Raw genomic sequence first — 18,835 nt, forward strand, 5'->3', positions numbered from 1 at the left:
TTTTTTTTTCTCTTTTTTCTCCTTTTTTTTCTCCTTTTTTTTTCTCCTTTTTTTCTCTCCTTTTTTTTCTCTCCTTTTTTTTTTCTCCTTTTTTTTTTTTTTTTTTTTCTTTTTTACCATTTACAGTCCACCAAGGAACTGGGGTAAAGAATAATCTGAATGTGCTGTTAGTATGTGATGTTGTAAGGGAAAATAATTGGGTCTTCTCTTGTCTGGGAATGGCTTAGATTTTTTTTTTTTTTTTTCCAGAACACTTTTGCATCGGAATTTATAGTCTGCCTGTGGTAGCAATTGCTGGGTGTTGGGGTTTGTTTTTTTTTTTAAACAGTAATAAATCGGCATTTTTGGTAACTTTTTGGGAATCATCTGTGTTAACTATCAAAAGATGCAACTCCTTTTTTTTTTTTTTTTTTTTTTTTCCTCCTCTCATTCTCACAGAAGCAACCATGGGGTGCATTAAAAGCAAAGAAGATAAAGGTCCAGCCATGAAATACAGAACTGATAATACTCCAGAACCTGTTATTTCCCATGTCAGCCATTATGGATCAGACTCCAGCCAAGCAACACAGTCGCCATCAATAAAGGGATCAGCAGTTAATTTTAATAGTCATTCCATGACTCCTTTTGGAGGGCCCTCAGGAATGACACCCTTTGGAGGAGCATCATCTTCATTTTCAGCTGTGCCAAGTCCATATCCTAGTACTTTAACAGGTGAGTGTTACATAAAATCATGCTGCTATTATCGTTATTGTTATTATTAAAGTTTGACATTCATATTCAAAAAAATACTGTGACCTCTTGCCACACAGAAATAAATTGAAAAATTAAAATAAATTGAGTTTCAGGGGTTTCTGATTTTCAATATCTTTACTGCTCAGATAATAATTCAGCCCGTGTTCACTATGACTGGGGCTTGGGGGTTGGGTGTTCTGGCTTTTGTTTCTGAGGGGGGGTTTAGGATCGCAGCACAGAGAAATTTAAAACTTATTAAAGGCAGTAATAGGAATACTTGATAAGATTGTGTTAGAAGTTCTAAGCTGTTGAAGGGGATGCACATGGGATAATGGCTTTAAACTTTTGGAGAGAGATGCAAAATGAGAAAAACTTCAAATTAAGGAAATTGATATTTTAAACTGATTTTCAGACTTATTTGATCAGCTGTAAGTTACTTATATTAATGCAATATTGAATCTGTTCATTTATAAAGCTGAACAGTATATGCAGTATATTCTCTGTACTTTACTATATGAACAATATGTGTGAAATGAAAGAGCAGAATTCTCATTGTTGGTGGTCATATTAAAACCAAAGTAGAAAATGTAGCAACAGAATTTACAAGGCAGAGACCTTCTTGGTTGAGATATAAAGTCTCTGAAGATACAGCATTTTAAAGCAACATGCACATTTCATGTTATAAACCCACCTTTGTGTCAAAATCTTAAAACTTCAATACAAAAATACTGATTTTGTGCACATGGCTAATTTCAGTAGTTTTGCTGGATATTTTTGAGAGGAAGCTGTAATTTATTCTTTTTCAGAGGAAGAGAGAGGGAAGAGTAGTTTACTCTAGAAGCTTTGCACAGACACTTCAAAAAACACAGTAAATAATTCCTTATTAGTCCATTTCTAGTTTTCTCACAAACCTCTAATGTTAGCACAATTACAGCGCTTAAATGTTTGCTTTGTTACAATGACATTTAAAATCTTTTAAACACAAGAGATTTGAGATCCATGAAAACCCACTGTGACCTTGACATTAAGCAATTCAGGAAACCAAATATGGATTGCCAGGTGATGATCACCTCGTATTCCCTTTTTGGGAATTCATTAAAAACCAAATAACTAAAATGAGCATCTATCTGTCTCAAAATTTTTGAGTCAGCTCTGAATCCCTGTTTTGGATGAACATATGCAGAAATGAAATAAGGGCAGCATTTCTTTTTATTTATTAGTTCTACTGAGGAAAATTTATCGTGCTTCATCTCCTCCAAGAGCCTCTGTATTTCTTCTCACTAGATCTGGTTCTTTGTTCACGTGGGAATCTCCAGCAGTGTGTGCAGGCACTCCTGGGTATTACCAGACATCAGGGACGTAGCCCCCCCACCAGGTACCACAAATCCTTTGCTGCAGAGACCAGAAGGGATGTTCTCTTGCCTGTTCCTGTTCCTGCTGGTAGTTAAGCATGTTATATCTTGGACCAGAGTCAAAGGAGAGATTTCTCATGAAAAGATAGTCTAATAAGTCATCAGTGTGAATTCAGTTATCTGCAGGCAGGCTGATTTGGGTGAACGCTCCCATTATTTTGTGATCAGGTAGAATGATACTACATACGTAATTATTCCTCCTTGTTTTGTAAAACCAGCCCATCCACAAACAAACACACTTCAAAAATAAATAAGTAAATAAAATCGCACCAGCCGTTGTTTGGTACATTCAGTACTGATTTTCAGATCAATCAGAATTGGGTGTTTTTGTGAATGAATGAGATGGCGAACTTCATCTGGCTGTAAGCTTTTTGTATTTGTGACGAATAAAACGCTGGATCGCATTCTGTGGCCCTTTGTTTCTGAAGAGAGGAGAATAGAAGGGCTTGTCAAACAGGACGTAAGTGTCAGTAGTACTTATCCAGTCCATCAGTGATGTCTGACAAGAGGATGATATGGTTGTCATCATGGCCTGTGGAGGCTGAAGAGAGCTGAGCCATCTTTTACTCCTCTAGAGCAGAAAAGGAGGAAAAATCCAAGTTAGTCATGCTGCTCCTCTATTACACATTCTAAGTCATCAGATACTTTGAATTCATAGAATATTACTGAAAATCAAAACAGAAAAATGGACCACTGTTCTTGTCTTCCATGAAGCTGTGTAAGCACTAGTGCTCTGTAATCCTCATGCTGAACAAGAAAGTAGGGTCTCTTCTCCAAAACCAGTCCTAGATTAGAGGATGGAAATACTGACCTAATGAAAGGATAACCTTTAAGGGAAATGTTATGACCACAAGTAGCTTGAACAGCTAAACTAGATCACCTTGCAGTGATTCACAAAGAAAACAGCTGCAAGAGACTTCAAAAATCATTTGAGCAGTATCCGTTTATTTAAAACATTCTGTGCTGATGCTGTTCTCCTGAAGTATTTTATTATTTTTTGCTATGAAATAAATAACACTTGTGAGTGAGAATAAAAAGAGGTTTTGTGGTAGCTGAGGTGTTGAAATCAAAACTTTCCAACGACTGTATATTAGTTTTTCTAATTCTTTCTTTAAAAATAATTGAGTACACAAATATTGATAATTACTGATAATTCTTGTATTGCATTGCTTACGTTTGAATCCATTAGTTTGGCTAGTGCTACACTGTCTAGAGGAATTAATCTCTCTCTTGTTCCCACGTTAGTATCTTTCTAGATGTTGTACAGTTTGTTTTGAAGTTCTTGGAGTCTCCCAGTTTCTTTATATGCAGTTAAAAACTTTTGTGATACTGTGACTTGAGGATATTGATTTTCTTTATCTGCTGAAGAGCTCTCTGGGGATGGTTTATTTCCGTAACATTTGGTTTCTGGTTTTGTGGATATGGTATGTATCCCTCAATTTTCTTGCTCTGTGTAGCAGTTTATGTCACCAAAATAATGCAGTAACATAGTAATGCAGGCAAAAATTTGTGGAACTGTTTTGATTTTTAACTTAGATTAGGAACTGTTAACTCCTAGGGAATATTCTAATGCATTTTCAGTTCATAAATCACACTTCAAAACAAACCCTCAGTTACTCTAACCTCCTGTTGGGATTTTTTTTTTTTTCTGTTTTTCCTAGCGGAACTGTAAATTCATTTCCAGCTGAGGCCTGCTGAGAGACTCTGATCACAGAAAGGCTCTAAATCAAATGAAAATATTTAAGTGATTAGGAGCTCTTGGGTCAGAAAGTGTACGCTGCAAAAGAATATTAGATGTAGACAATACCTGCTGCATTACGTACTCTTCCTTTCTGATCACTGTCATGTTAACTGTAAGATCTAAAATTAGATGCAAAATGTTTCTACTGGTCGTCTTTCATGTATATCCTGGTACATATATGTGCATGTTAGAGATGTAATACTATACATTTAAAAATAAATTACTGCTTGGACTATCATTAGGCTTCCTAAATGTCCATTAGACTGTGAAATAGCATTTCTAGAGCTTAAAAAGTCTTTCTGAATTGCTCATATGCAGTTTTCTATTTTAACTTTCTCCTAGTTACGGTACATCGTTCTTTATTTTTACTCATAACTTGTACGTCTCACATAGCATGTTCTCCTTTCCGTCTTTCTTTTAGCCCAGTTTTAGAGATCAGTTAAGTATAGAAAATGTTTTCCTCCATAAGTATAGGAGCCTTCCTACTATCCATCTCTCACACATGTATTCTGTTTGTGGGACATGTTCGACAGCGTGCCCTATACCAGAAGTGGAATGGGGAAGCAAATTCCTTAGGGTTGGTGGAGTGCAGCTGCTCATCCTGTGACGTTTCTTGGTCCTTGTTCTCTAGAATGCACTGATGGATCATACTCAGCAAAGGTCTATTTCACTGATGGGGACACTTGATGGAATTAAAAAAAATCTTAGTCCTAAAGCAGGGAAACGTCTTTGTTTCCAACAGAACACTTTTATTTCTGGTTCAATTCTTTGCGTAGATCTTGTGTAACTTCAGAAAGTTGGGAACACATCAATTACTTAAGTTCAACAGGAGACTACTTCTGTAAAAATTAGTGGCTGATGGTTCACCACTGTGGCATTGTAGGGTCTTCTAGAATTGCATTTCTTAACAAGATGCTAGCTTAATAAAGAAGCTAGCTTTTTTACTGCTGATGTGTTGTGCAGGTTTCTGTATATAGAATCACAGAATACCAGGTTGGAAGGGACCTCAAGGATCATCTGGTCCAACCTTTCTAGGCAAGAGCACAGTCTAGACAAGAGGCAACCGCATCCCTGAGGAGACTATTCCAATGGTTGACTGGTCTTATTGTGAAAAACTTTCCTCTCATGTCCAGTCGGAATCTGCCCAAGAGTAACTTGTATCTGTTACTCCTTGTCCTCTCCATGTGACTCTTTGAAAAAGTGAGTCTCCATCTTCTTTGTAGCTACCCCTTAGCTACTGATACATGGTGATGAGATCTCGTCTAAGCCTCCTTTTCTCAAGGCTGAACAATCCCAGTTCTCTCAGCCTGTCCTCGTACACCAGGCTTCCCAGTCCTTTGATCATCTTGGTGGCCCTTCTCTAGGCCGCCTCCAGCCTGTCCACATCTTTTTTGTATAGCGGGGACTAGAACTGTACACAGTATTCCGGGCACAGCCTGACAAGCACCGAGTAGAGTGGGATAATGACTTCTTTATCCCCGCTGGTGATGCCCTTTTTGATGCACCCCAGCATCCTGTTGGCCTTCTTGGCTGCAGCAGCACACTGCTCACTCGTATTGAGCCTGCTGTCCACCAGGACCCCCAGGTCCCTTTCCACAGAACTGCTCTCCAGCCAGGTGGATCCCAGCCCACTCTTCCAGCCTATCCAGGCCTTCCTGCAGGGTGGCTTTCCCTTCCAGAGTGTCTGCTCCCCCACTCAATTTGGTGTCATCTGCAAACTTCATCAGGCTACATTGATCCCATCATCCATATCACTTATGAAGGTATTGAATAACACTGGGCCCAATATCAACCCCATTTGAAAAAGAGCTATTTACCACCACCCTTTGGGTGCGGCCTGTCCGCCAATTCCCAAGCCAATATAAGAGCTCTAATTACCAATTTACTTCCAGTGATGTATCTAGCTGCCTTTTGTGGTGTGGAACCATATTTTTAGGGTGTCTATTTATAGGTGTTCCTCTGACTTAAGCTGATTATTGATCCAGCTTCCAAAATGAGATGCAACACAGAGTGTTTAGGTGCTTCCAAATCAAAATTGATGAGTTGTTTCACAGACAAGTCCTTAAATCAAATGTTGCAACATTACTGCTACATCATACGTCTTTTTTTTTTTTTCCTTTTTCCTAAGGTGGTGTTACTGTATTTGTGGCCTTATATGATTATGAAGCTAGAACTACAGATGACCTTTCATTTAAGAAAGGTGAACGGTTCCAGATAATAAATAACACGTAAGTGTTCTCATTCACTGACTTCACTTGCTTGTTGTTGGGAATAAGCAGATCCTCAACTCTTCTTGAAATGTGTGTCCTATTTCAATGAAGAGCAGATTGATGATTTATTTATTTATTTATTTTCTTTCTTGAATGCATACAATGTTCAACAGGCATGGGGTTAAAATACTGATACTGGTAAGACAATAACCTTCAGGCTGAGGTCAGGGTTTGGGTGCAGGTGTAGAACTGTAGTGACTGGGGCAGCCCCAAGCCTCTCCTCCTCAATTGATTGGGTGGCATCCTTCCACTGCCTGCTCTGGCGAGGCACAGCTACCTGATTCGGGGCAGCAGAGGTAGAGACACATACTGTCCCATCCCAGGCTCTGCACCTTGCAGATTCTCTCTGACAGGTTTCCATATCTCTCGGGGAGGTGGGTGCAGCTGGCAGCACTGCACTGCAAATGCCAGAGGCAAGCGCACTGCCTGTAGGCAGGGGCATCTCACCGTGGAAGGGCGTCTAGCTGGCCTCCACAGTAAATCCGTGCTCAGATAGTTTATGAGTAGTTTGATGTTCTAGTTCAATTGCAGCAGCGTTACAGTATTACAGCCTGATTTCTAGAAGTCTAGTGAAAAGGAAATAATTTGTTCACCTTGGAGACTTATTTACACACAGCTTTTGGCTGCGGTAAATGCCTTTGCGATTAAAGTAATACGTTCCCTAAATTTAACCAGCCTTTCATATGTGAGGATGTTATAGGTGCTAGGGAATGATGAACTGTTTGTATGCAGAAGAGATAACTGATGGTTCATTGCAGGGAAGGAGACTGGTGGGAAGCAAGATCCATTGCTACGGGAAAAACAGGCTATATTCCAAGCAATTATGTAGCTCCTGCAGACTCCATTCAAGCAGAAGAGTAAGACATTGTATCCTGTCAATCTGTTCTTATTATCCATTCTACACTTCGTGCCCTGTGGTGATACTTTTCATTTAATTCAGTGTATGTAACATTTAAGGGTAAAGTAGGATAATACTACTAATTAAAAGGTAGCAGTGCTACTTGGATGATGTCAGAGGTGTACTTACTAGTAAGTGTGAGGTGGACACTCATACAAATGTTTTATGCCTGCTTGCTATATGAAGGGCTAAAGGAAAAAGGATGGGAGAATGCGATAATGAAGATAGGAACTGGGGGACATGCACTGTATTTCAAATAAAGCAAAAATGGATGTTTTAAAGAGTTCACACACCATCAACTCTAGGTTTTTATCTGTATTTTGCCAAATGCTAATTCAAGATCAGCTATACCATTGGTAGCACCTAATCTTACTTTCTATAAAAAACTGTTTATGTGGACAGTTATTGCTAATCTATTAATCTATGACAACTTTTTTGGTGAAAAAAATTGTTAGGCACACTAAGAACTACTATGAATTGGGAAAATTGTATTGCTTTGGGTACCAGTACTTCCTACATTTATTTACAAACAAAGATCCAAGAGCACTTACAGAATCACATAAAGTTATTGTGGGAACTGTGGGTCGGGGTACAGTTTCAGGTGGTGCTAGTTCCAAGGGATTAATTGTATCGTTGTACTGGAAATAACAAAGTTCTGCAGCTCTTGCTTCAATATACGGGCATGGTACTGCCAATAAGCAATTCCCTGATGCATGATCTGGGCACTTCTGTGTTTGCCACTGCACTTCTGGGAAAAGTGCCTGATTTCCAAGATGTTTCCTGAATCTCAAGCTGAGACTTTTGCATGTTGGTGCTGCTGTCACCCGGCTCTTTGCTATTGAAAAGTGATTGCATCAAAGATGCGCTGTTATTTTATGCCCCTGAGTTTCAGCTGCTTATAAGATTATTGACCTGAGTTTTTTTTTAAAAAGAAAAAGTTGAGGGTTTTTTGAGTTTTTTTTAAACTATGCAATAAAAGCATTTTGTCATTACAACAGCAGTGGTGGTAAAACGGAAACAGTAGCCCTTTGCAAACTAAGAATGCAGTGTTTCTGCAAGGAACGTATTGCTCCTAAAGACAGGCAAAATGGAGCGGTGGGATTTGTCATAGGTTTATGTGATGATTAGAGGTGAGAGTGAAGGGCGATGAGTGAGGAAGCTTTTTTAAACTGACTTTTAAAGAACTAGTGCTAATTTTATTAAATATCACCACAGCATTTGGATAGAGTTCATTTGCTTTAGAGTTCATTTGTTAGCCCTGGGCTTTGATAGTGTTTGTAGATTTTGTGTTATGATTGCAGTTGGAGTTACAAGTGCAAAAGCAATACACAGCCCAGATCGCTAGGATTTTTCTTGTAAGTGCTCTTTTCTAAGCCTGAAGGCATTGATATCAAAACTTCCGTGTGACAGGATCCATATTATCTATGTGGCTTTTGAATGATGTTGTAATATAAACATTTGAAGCTCATAGAAAAAGTAAACCTTACTATTATTTTATAGATGATGAAATAAATTAATATTTTATAATATAGTTTGTGAATTGTCGTAGTAGTCCAGGGAGGAGGCATTTTGTGTGAAGTAATTACTAGGGTCCAAGTTTGCTTCAGTAAGATTATAGGTTACATCCAAATTGTCTCAAGTGTATGTACCCAATTCTAACTTTGCATATCTACTTAAACAGTCAGACCACAAATACAGTCAGACCACAAATACAACAAAAAGTAAGAATAAGTTTCAAATTCCCAAGTGATTGCGCAGGCCATTCTGTTCACAGGCCAACAAAATGATCCCTCCTTACCTACGTTTTTCCCCCACAAAATGTTTCACCCACAAAACCATTGTTTGCAGCAGTTTCCAATACTACTTTTCTTCTCCCAACACTCATGAAGCCAGATTTTCTTGATGCTATGACAGTCCCAAATGAAAATGTTTGAATTTACACTTTGAATCGTTTTGTGACTTCTGAGATATACAATCAAAATAAAATACAGTTAGAAATAAGTGTTATTCCAAAGTCTGGGGTTTAGCTGAGAGATGGACCTTAAAATTATCACTGGCTCAGGAGACAGCTGTGTGCAGGCTGTTCATCAGGAGGAGCACACTTTGGGAGCACTGAAGAAGAAATTCCTTTTGTGAAAGAACTTAAGGAAAGGAAAAACTGGGGTGTTTTAAAACGTCTGTGTACTTTTGGTATCAGAATGGTGCAACAAAGGAGTGTTACTCAGAGACAAATGATTCCTACCATAGGGTTGTTTCTAAATGATCAGTAGAAAAAAGTGCTCCCTCTGCTGAGGTACAGAAGGACTGGAGGCAATAGACATTGAAACAAAGGCTGTTCCAGATGGTTGTAACAAAAAAGCTTTTTATCCTAGGGACAGCCAGGCAGGGGCACAGGTTGCCCAGGTTGGCTGTACAGGGTCCATCCTTCAACATTTTCAAGGCTGGAGTGGACAGCACCCTGAACAACCAGGTCTGATCTCACAGCTGACCCTGCTTGCAGCAGCAGGACGCTGGACCAGAGACCTCCCAAGGGCCCCTTCCAACCTGAATGACCCATTGTCATGTCCATTGTTAAACCGTCTGAAAAACAGTATTTGCAGATAGAGGCCTCTCTACATGTATTTTGCAAACAACAGAAATGAGAGTCATATAGAAATAGGTCATCTTAATCTTTTGATTATATGGATGTCATTACTTTTGTTGATCTGTAACTTCTTTGGGATATTAGTAGTCCAGTAAATGCTTGAGATTTCTAAACCTTGTGTTTATATGATTACCAAAGCATAGGAAGCTTTTACTTACACGTTTCCTTTAACGTTTTCTAGGTGGTATTTTGGCAAGATGGGCAGGAAGGATGCAGAAAGGCTACTGTTAAATCCTGGGAACCAGCGTGGTATTTTCTTAGTAAGAGAGAGTGAAACCACTAAAGGTATGTATATTTATGTCTGTCCCTTCTCTCCCATTCCCACCCTGCCAAGCTGTCCATGATGACCATTTTTCTGTCTATCACATTTTACATATGCATGTGCACACATGTATGTGTATAATAACAGTTGGGGAGATAGGTTAAATAGATTTTTAAACTTTTGGTGAAGAACCAAGTACGACTTGTTTCCTTAGGTGCTTACTCCCTTTCCATACGTGACTGGGATGAGGTCAGAGGTGATAATGTGAAACACTACAAAATCAGAAAACTTGACAATGGTGGATACTATATCACAACCAGAGCACAATTTGAATCTCTGCAGAAGCTGGTGAAACACTACAGAGGTAAGCCAAATTTCTGGTGTTCCAATGCTACTGTGTGCCTATCATGAGGAAGAAAAACTGCCTGTGTAGCTTATTTTTAAAATTAATAATTATAAAATTCTTTTTTATTTTGAGAAACAGTAGATGGACTAGATCTTTTCATCAACATTAGGATATTACTTTTTTATAGTCTTACCCCTGCTTAATGACAAAGCTTATTTTTTTTCCATTTTCCAGAACATGCCGACGGGCTGTGTCATAAGCTAACAACTGTGTGTCCCACTGTGAAACCACAAACACAGGGACTAGCAAAAGATGCCTGGGAAATTCCTAGAGAATCTTTGAGGCTGGAAGTTAAGTTGGGTCAAGGATGTTTTGGTGAAGTATGGATGGGTAAGAGCTTAATGTGACACTTTTCAGTTGTTCATGTGAATGTTTTAATATTATTCTAAGTAAATCAGTTTTGGGATTTGAAAAGATAATCTGATAAAGAATTGAAGAGAAAAAGTACTAATTACGGTCAGTCACATAAAGGTAAAAATAATATTCAATATAGTTCCAATTTATAATTATATTGTTAGCTAACAAAACAGAAGTGAAATGTGAATAGTTTCAGCAGAAAATCTCTTCAGTATTATAGGGGAGAATAAAATCTAATTTGTTTCTCTAGGAACATGGAATGGAACCACAAAAGTAGCAATCAAGACACTAAAACCTGGTACAATGATGCCCGAAGCTTTCCTGCAGGAGGCTCAGATTATGAAGAAATTACGACATGACAAACTTGTTCCACTATATGCCGTTGTTTCTGAGGAACCAATCTACATCGTCACTGAATTCATGACAAAAGGTGTGTGACAGAATAATTTGAAGATACGATGTTTAAGAGATTATTTAAGATCCCAGCAACAAATTAAATGTTTAATTAACGTTAGGTTTAAGCTGACTGGAGTATAAGTGGTAACTTTGATTAAATTAAAATGAGCAACGCTTGACCTACTTGAAGCAGTTCTGATTTAGATCGTGGGTGGAGGCATGATTTTTTTTGCACATGTGTCACCCTTGCTAATCTTCCAAGTACAAGATTGGGGTTTTTTTTCTCCTCGTTTTTTAGTGTGTACTGCCTGTTACATTTAAGTTGGATGGTATAGCTGGGAATATTATTATGAGAATATGCCTGCCTGTAGACAGATTGTGCTGACAGCAACAGAATCAGTTGAGTTTTGAGGGTTTTTTTCCTAGTTTTTCTTCTCTGGCAGTGTAATAGTAAATTTTAAAAAAGGTTGAGGTTTTATTCCCCAGACTCCTTCCTTTACCTCCTTGTTTCCAGTCTTTCATCCTTCTTCCCCCTGCTGCTGAAACAGAGATTTAGGTTGAATGTAGAAATAAACATCATAAGCATATTAGTGTTAAGAATCAGCAGATTTTCAAGTCAATTATTCCAGTTTTAGAAAATGCAGGCTTCTGTTCAACTCACAGAGAAATTTTGCTTTCCTGGTATGGAATAGAAACTATGTTAAAGTCCAAGAGAGTGACTGCTTGTGTTCAATACTCTGCCGCAAATATGTGAGGGGTTTTTTTCCTGTTTGGATGGGGTTTTTAAGCATTGTATAAGTTTTTGAAAAGGTAGAAAGAAATAGAAAATATAAAAAGTTCCTTCTGTGTTGTTGTTGTTCCTAAATAACGCTAGACAGCCTCTCTGTCAGATCTTAAAGCTGCCATGCAAAATCAGTTTTCATTGTTCAGAAATCAGGTTTTGGCAAGGAATCAGGAAAAAAAATTGCTTTATAGCATTCTGCGTAAGAAAAAGTAAAGATTAAAAGTGGAACTGGGATGTTACCTTGCAAAAGCAGAAGTAAAGAACTGGAAAACTAGTTGCATGTTTGTCTAAATTATGGATTCAACATGTCATTGGAAGTCTCTGTTTTCATCTGAAAAACTTCTTACATTTTACCAAAGAACATAAAACCTCTTTGGTGTTTCATATGTTGAATGTTAGTAGAGCAATTTTTTTTTTTTTTTAACTACACAGTTCCCCAGATTATTTCCAATGTGGACACACTACTAGGGGTCAGCATGAAATCTTTGCTCCTCTTTGGTCCTTTTAGCTCATGAACCAAGATGGCAAAAAGCCTGCAAACACGCATGACAAGCATCAGCAGCAGTGTGGGTCTGGCCTGCCGCACTTTTACTTTCAATGCAAAAATACAGCAACTGACTAAAACCACATCAGAGGTATCTCATTCACGGCTACAGCTGTGAATCCACTGCAAGATCTGCAGTTCAGTGGGGTTTTTTTTCCCCACCATCACCACACATAATTTTGTTGTTGTCATTTTGTCTGTGATGAGACTGATTAGTTATTTAGTCTTCATCAGTTTCTTAAGAAAGAGGTCATGTTCCTGTACCCTTATGGCATAACAACACAAAGAAAGCTGTTAATGTCAGACACAAAGTTTTACCACACGTGTAAAGATTACTGTCTTAAAAGGAGCACAGGTCCTTGGAACCAATTTCAGATATTACTCATGTTGTAATGTTCTGAACATGTTTGCATTATGTAAATGGGAGAAGATAATATATCATAAAGAATGGAAGATACTGTTGTTTTCCCCTGTAAGGAAGAAATAGCAACAAAGTAAAAGCAACAATTTCAGAATCATTTATCTAGTATATAATTAGACCTGGCAGAAAAACTTAAGTAATGGACAGGAGGTTTCTTGTTATTTGATTAAAAATCTCACTGTGGAAAAAAGTCCAACTAGGAAGGGCATTGATACCAGGAATATTGGGGAAAATCCTTATGTATTGCCATATAGCCATCAAGCAGCAGTCTGTTTTATTAGTGTTCACTTATCTGAATTATTGAAATGGATTCCAAAATACTTGGGTAAAACTTGCACTAACTAGTTATCAGGGCAGAGTCAACTCCAGGCATAGTCACTGAGTCATGTATGCCATTAAATGATGGGGTTTCAAACACAGATTTTAGGAGATGAATGTGTAAATCATAACATCTAGGAAACAAAAAAATCTTATTCATGTTTTCATGTCAAATTAATGTTTTGGATTTTTCCTTTCTTTTCTCCCCAAAATGTGTAATCTTTTACAGGCAGCTTGTTAGACTTCCTTAAAGAAGGAGAAGGGAAATACTTAAAACTCCCACAGCTGGTTGATATGGCGGCTCAGGTATGTTGTATAAACCAAGAAAACGGTATTTTGTGCGTAGAGATTTGAAACTATATGAGATACCAACTGAACATAAATACTGAATGCTCTGGCTATTGTATGCCATTTTGTCTTATATTTGTCAAAAAGAAACAGTCCAGTTTCCATTTAGCAGATACTGTATAGCCAGACACTCTGTAATCAATGCTGTCACAAGCTCTTGCTATGCTATACTTCCCAGACTTATACAATGAGAATGGAGCTAAAATAAAGGGGTACAGCTTAATGCTTGGGATAAATGTATATAGTCATGAAAATAATCTTTAATAAAACTTTATTTTTTAAGATTGCTGATGGCATGGCTTACATTGAAAGAATGAACTACATCCACAGGGATCTCCGGGCAGCTAACATTCTTGTAGGAGACAATCTCGTGTGTAAAATAGCAGACTTTGGTTTAGCAAGGTTAATAGAGGACAATGAGTACACTGCAAGACAAGGTAAGACCAATTTATGTACTGAATAAATGAGACCAGTTACCTTCAAATTACTTAAAACTATTACGTTTAGTAGAACGTGGCTGTGTATTCTGTCTGCATGAATAATGATTATGCAATTAAGTGTGCTTTCACAGTTATGTTTTTAGGTGTCTCCCTCACCTACATGCAATTTAAGTAAGTTTGAAATTATCTGGCAGTTTGCTTAAATGTTTTTAAGGGTTTTTTTTCGGGTAAAACTTGCTACAGTTTTGAAGAGAGCTGAGATTCCAGAGAGGTTGCTCATCAGATTCTGAAGATCATCCTACTTTCTGAAACATATTTAGTTAAGAATCCCAGATGTCTTAAGTGCTTCCAAAAATTGTAGCCAGTAGTTGCTGCCCGAGTTTGAAGCTGCTTTCCAGTTTGAAACATTAAAACACTAAACCACCTCAAATTTTGTCAATAAAGCAAAATGTTCTTTTTAAAATATTTTCAAGTGTAAGCAAATGGTGCATAAGCAAGGGAAAATTTGAGTGTCTGTCATTGCAATATTTGTAGGAGCTAAATTTCCAATTAAATGGACTGCTCCAGAAGCAGCGTTGTATGGTCGGTTTACAATCAAGTCAGACGTGTGGTCATTTGGAATTTTACTGACAGAGCTGGTAACAAAGGGGAGAGTGCCATATCCGGGTAAGAGGAAAATTTAATAGATTTTTCTTTTCTTCGTTGTATTCTGTGTTTCTGAAGTTACCTTTTGTATGTTTTGCCTTCATTCAGAGCCCACAGTTGACAAGCAGAGACAAAAACTTAGTCACATTTCACTGGTTCCACTTCACTGGTTCCTTTGTTTACAAAGCTACTCTGTTTTATTTACAGATTAACTATTACATATTTTTAAAGTGTTTTAGGAGAATAGCATATGTAAATGTGACTGATGGTTCATTTCAGATTAGTGGGTATCCTTATGTTTTCCTATCTGTCTGTTCCTGAAATGTCTGCTTTTGACATTTTCCCAGGCTACAGTGAGCCTTGGTAGATTGAACCTGCTGGACCAGTTTTTGAAACTAAACATACGTAACATATTTTGTCAGATATTTCGCTGTGACTGGAATTTGTAAGGCAGTTCTGTTGGGTATAAAATGCCTTTTTCTTGGCGTGATTTCAAATTAAGTGGTCCTTGAATGGAACCTAAGGCAGGCAGAAGGTATTTGTGCTTGATTCTCCTTTTTGAAAGGACAGGCCCAAGACAGTGGGAAAGTTTAGAAATGAGAAAGTATACAAATTGGAGAAGGACCAGGTATTGAGGAATTGCCAGCGTAATGAAATAATTTTCAGAAAATGTATTTAATGCAAAATGTAAAAAATCCATTCATTATAAAGTGCGTGCATTAAAGGTTCTGTTATGGTAGATGCATGTGCATTGCAGCTGGAGAGACACTTGAAAAAACCTTGGAAAACTGTTTTTTGCATGATGTCAATCAGAGCTAACATGCCTTTCTTTTAGGGATGGTGAATCGGGAAGTTCTGGAACAAGTGGAGCGTGGATATAGGATGCCTTGCCCACAAGGCTGCCCAGAGTCTCTTCATGAGTTAATGAAACTGTGTTGGAAGAAGGACCCTGATGAGAGACCAACATTTGAATATATACAGTCTTTCTTGGAGGACTACTTTACTGCTACAGAACCACAGTACCAGCCTGGAGACAATTTATAAGCCAACAGTCTATATAACATGCACAAATCTGCCAAATGTAAAAGACTTGCAAAGAATTCCTGACTTCTATAAGGAATCAAAGGAAAAAAAATCTTCGCTACTTTGCATGCTCTTAATGGCAAACTGGAATTTCATAATGCAGTTGCACAAAACCACTTTTAAAGTGTTATAATCTAATTTACCAATGACATGTTTTTATTTTTTTTCCTCTTTCCCAACTTATTTTCAGGGTCCAAAGGAAGCTTACTGAAAATACGGGGTAGAAAAATGAGTGTTGGTGTGAACAATAGCAGAAAAACCAATGTTTCAAATCCTTTATTTTCCCAGCATTTGATAATCATTCTACTGAAGAGGGAATTGTCTGGAATTAGGGATCTTGGGGTAAGATATTTTTAAAGCAGAAGAACTTTGTGGGACCAAGCAATTCTATTCCAGTTCTGTAAAACTCCCTGTGTTCAAAATGACGCGTGTATGCCCCCCCTCCCTGCAAAGAAAAAGATGGTACAACTATATTTGATATATAGTCTTGGTCTTTAAGCTTCCTCTTGCATGGACTTAATTAGGGTAGGCAGGTTAAAAGAGAAATCAGAACAGTGAATGACAAACTTGATCTAAATGGTAGGCCTCAATAGTGAAATTAGAGAGCATAATGCACTGTGTTAATACTTGTATTAATATAACTGGAAAGTAGCATGAGAGATTTTTCTTTTTTTCTTTCTGCATAGCTAATCAAGAATAATGAAGGTAACTAGAAAATGAGGTAATATTTTATAAAATTGTGTTGACAAGGTATGATGATATTTGAACTTGAAGCTATGTAATACAATCAGGGGGGGAAAGCCTTTAATCTTTTAAGCTCCAATCCAACAGCGAGGTTTTGTATGGGAAGACTACCTAAACAAAGCTCACCAGGAAAGCAAGACTGAAGCTGGTAAAGGGCCACTTTTTAGTCCTTTTTCAGAGACAGGTTTGGTACTGTTGTACGTGGCTTATATTGTGTTAACAAGGGTGGGTGCCACAAATGCTAGCTGTCACTAGTTCAGGATTTGATTGCACTTTTGCTTTTCTTGACTATTAAGACACACTGACACGCAGTTGCTCTTCCCACTTCTGCCCTTCCTACAGAATTATTTAACTAAAAATAAACAAAAGAAAATGTGAAAATTTAAAAACTAAAGGGATAAAGTATATTTAATATTGTCCGAATATAGTGACATTGAAATTTGCTGGCATTCAGCCCAGCTGACACTACATCTAGATTCATTTTTTTTGGCTACTGACATATCAAGCAATAACATCATGTCTTTTACTCAATGATCTGCATGAGGTTCTTGAATTTCTGATCAAGCTTATGTACTTTAATTTCGAAACACTAAACTCTTCCTTAGCTACCAGGTTGGAATTCATATTATCAGTGTAAAGCTATCCAACAGATGAATTTCAGAAAAGCTGGTAATATAGTTCTGGTACTAAACTTAACATTCTTCATGGGTTTACACTACATTGAATCCAACTACAAACAGATCTTTGTAAGAACAGTGCCATCATTTTTCATTTTCCCTCATCGTCGCTCATCACCTGTACATCTGTGGTTATCAAATTTTAAAAGGGCTTTATGTAAGAAAAACAAAAATAAAACAAAAAAAAACCACACAGAAAAAATAATCATAAAAACCCCAAGAATAAAATGGAATTTTAATTTTTCTAAATATTTTAAAATGAATAACACAATCATGAGTTTATGTATTAATACAGTTATAACAAAAAATGCCAAAAATGACACTGGCATTGTTTGGATTTTTAATTACTGAATGGAACAGTTCATTGTAATAACACTTGTATAGTAAAGGAATAAAACACTAACTTAATGAACGTGTTCATTGTAAATGGTTGTGTATTATAAGACTTCTCCAAAAGAGTTTGTATGTTTATGAAAATCTATTTGTTTCATCTGAAGACCTTGATGTGGTTCTTACCCTAACAGAGTTTAAAATTCACATTCACACTTTTTATATAAATAGTAATAAGTTTAATTATGTAACTAAGTATTTTTATAAAGTATGGCATTGTTGAACTGTTTTGCAGAATTGGTTCAAAATAAATTTCACCTTGATTGCATCTGCTTATTTGAGGGGAGGGGGAAGGTGGGAGGGGGACAAAAGCAGAGTAGCCTTCATACTGAGGGGAATAAAACCTTCATGAGTTTTGGGTGTGTTTTTATCCTCTGTAAACTATTTGAATGTGCTTTCATACAAGGTGCTGAGTTCATGGTGCATAATTGCTGTGGAAAGGGAGACATTTTCTAAAGCAGTCCAGAATTCCTCGGCAGGAATGGGCTCAGAACAATTCTGTCTGGACTTAAAACGAGCCCGCGTGACAGACGGACCTGGGATTCTTGTGAGAGCAAGTCCGGCACAGCCTCTCAGCTGGTGGTCACTGCCACGCTGCAGGGCAAACGCGTTTCTTCTCCCTTGCTTTAGCTGGTGTTAGTAGCCACTGTTGAATTCTGTGCAATTTTTCAGGGAGTTTTTTACGTTTGTTCTTGTGATGGCTGATGTTTTATCTCAACTTCATTGACTGTTACCTGTCTTAATGACCAGTATAACTCAAAAGGCACATCCTGGCATGTATATACAGTGCCAGGGTGGACTGAGGAGCTAGCACTGTTGGAGTTTCAATAATAGAGCACTAAGCCCATTCTTCTATACAAAATCTACAACCTGCAACATTTACTGTATTTTTTTAGTATTTCCTGTAATGTAATCAGCGTTTTACTATTTTTGATGACAAAGCTCATGTCATTTTTGGTAATCTGTACTCCCCCCATTGTCTGTCAGAACCGTGTGATAGCTATCTGCGTGCTAGGCCTGCAGATTGTTTCTGTCATGCGTTGTTTCAAGCTATAGTATTTTAAGAATATTTTCATACTATTTTGGAGTAAACTTCCAAACACAAAAATGTGTACAATCCTACTCTCTAGATAAAATACATCTCTATTTTAGCATAAAGCATTATGAAAAGAACCTTATGTGTTCTTATCCTTGCAACTACTGAACTGTCATTTCACTAGGTTTGTGAGTAGCTCTTACCACTGAAAAGTAGCCTTTGTTTTTGGAGTTTGGGGTTTTGGGTTGTTTTGAGGGGTTTGGGGTTTTTTTTTGGGGGGGGCGGGT

At 37.6% G+C, this 18,835-nt stretch overlaps 1 protein-coding gene across 1 annotated transcript; it reads left to right on the top strand.

Moving 5' to 3' along the window:
* Positions 1-446: 446 nt before the first annotated feature.
* On the top strand, positions 447-16,833 carry YES1 (YES proto-oncogene 1, Src family tyrosine kinase). The gene is made up of 11 exons (XM_009647638.2): positions 447-711; positions 6,014-6,113; positions 6,914-7,012; positions 9,879-9,982; positions 10,174-10,323; positions 10,540-10,695; positions 10,973-11,152; positions 13,415-13,491; positions 13,817-13,970; positions 14,508-14,639; positions 15,454-16,833. Exons 1-11 carry the CDS (start codon positions 447-449, stop codon positions 15,660-15,662), a joined length of 1,626 nt encoding a protein of 541 aa, XP_009645933.1. The 3' UTR covers positions 15,663-16,833.
* The last annotated feature ends 2,002 nt before the right edge of the window (positions 16,834-18,835 follow it).

This window comes from Egretta garzetta, unplaced genomic scaffold (assembly GCF_000687185.1).
Source record: "Egretta garzetta isolate BGI_Z169 unplaced genomic scaffold, ASM68718v1 scaffold229, whole genome shotgun sequence".
Lineage (NCBI taxonomy): Eukaryota > Metazoa > Chordata > Aves > Pelecaniformes > Ardeidae > Egretta > Egretta garzetta.

Bases quoted from the DNA above. Each gene is read 5' to 3' on its own strand.
- YES1 (XM_009647638.2), top strand. From the start codon at position 447: ATGGGGTGCATTAAAAGCAAAGAAGATAAAGGTCCAGCCATGAAATAC. The intron at 6,114-6,913 runs GTAAGTGTTCTC...GGTTCATTGCAG, and splicing joins TTCCAGATAATAAATAACAC to GGAAGGAGACTGGTGGGAAG. The intron at 14,640-15,453 runs GTAAGAGGAAAA...CCTTTCTTTTAG, and splicing joins GGGGAGAGTGCCATATCCGG to GGATGGTGAATCGGGAAGTT.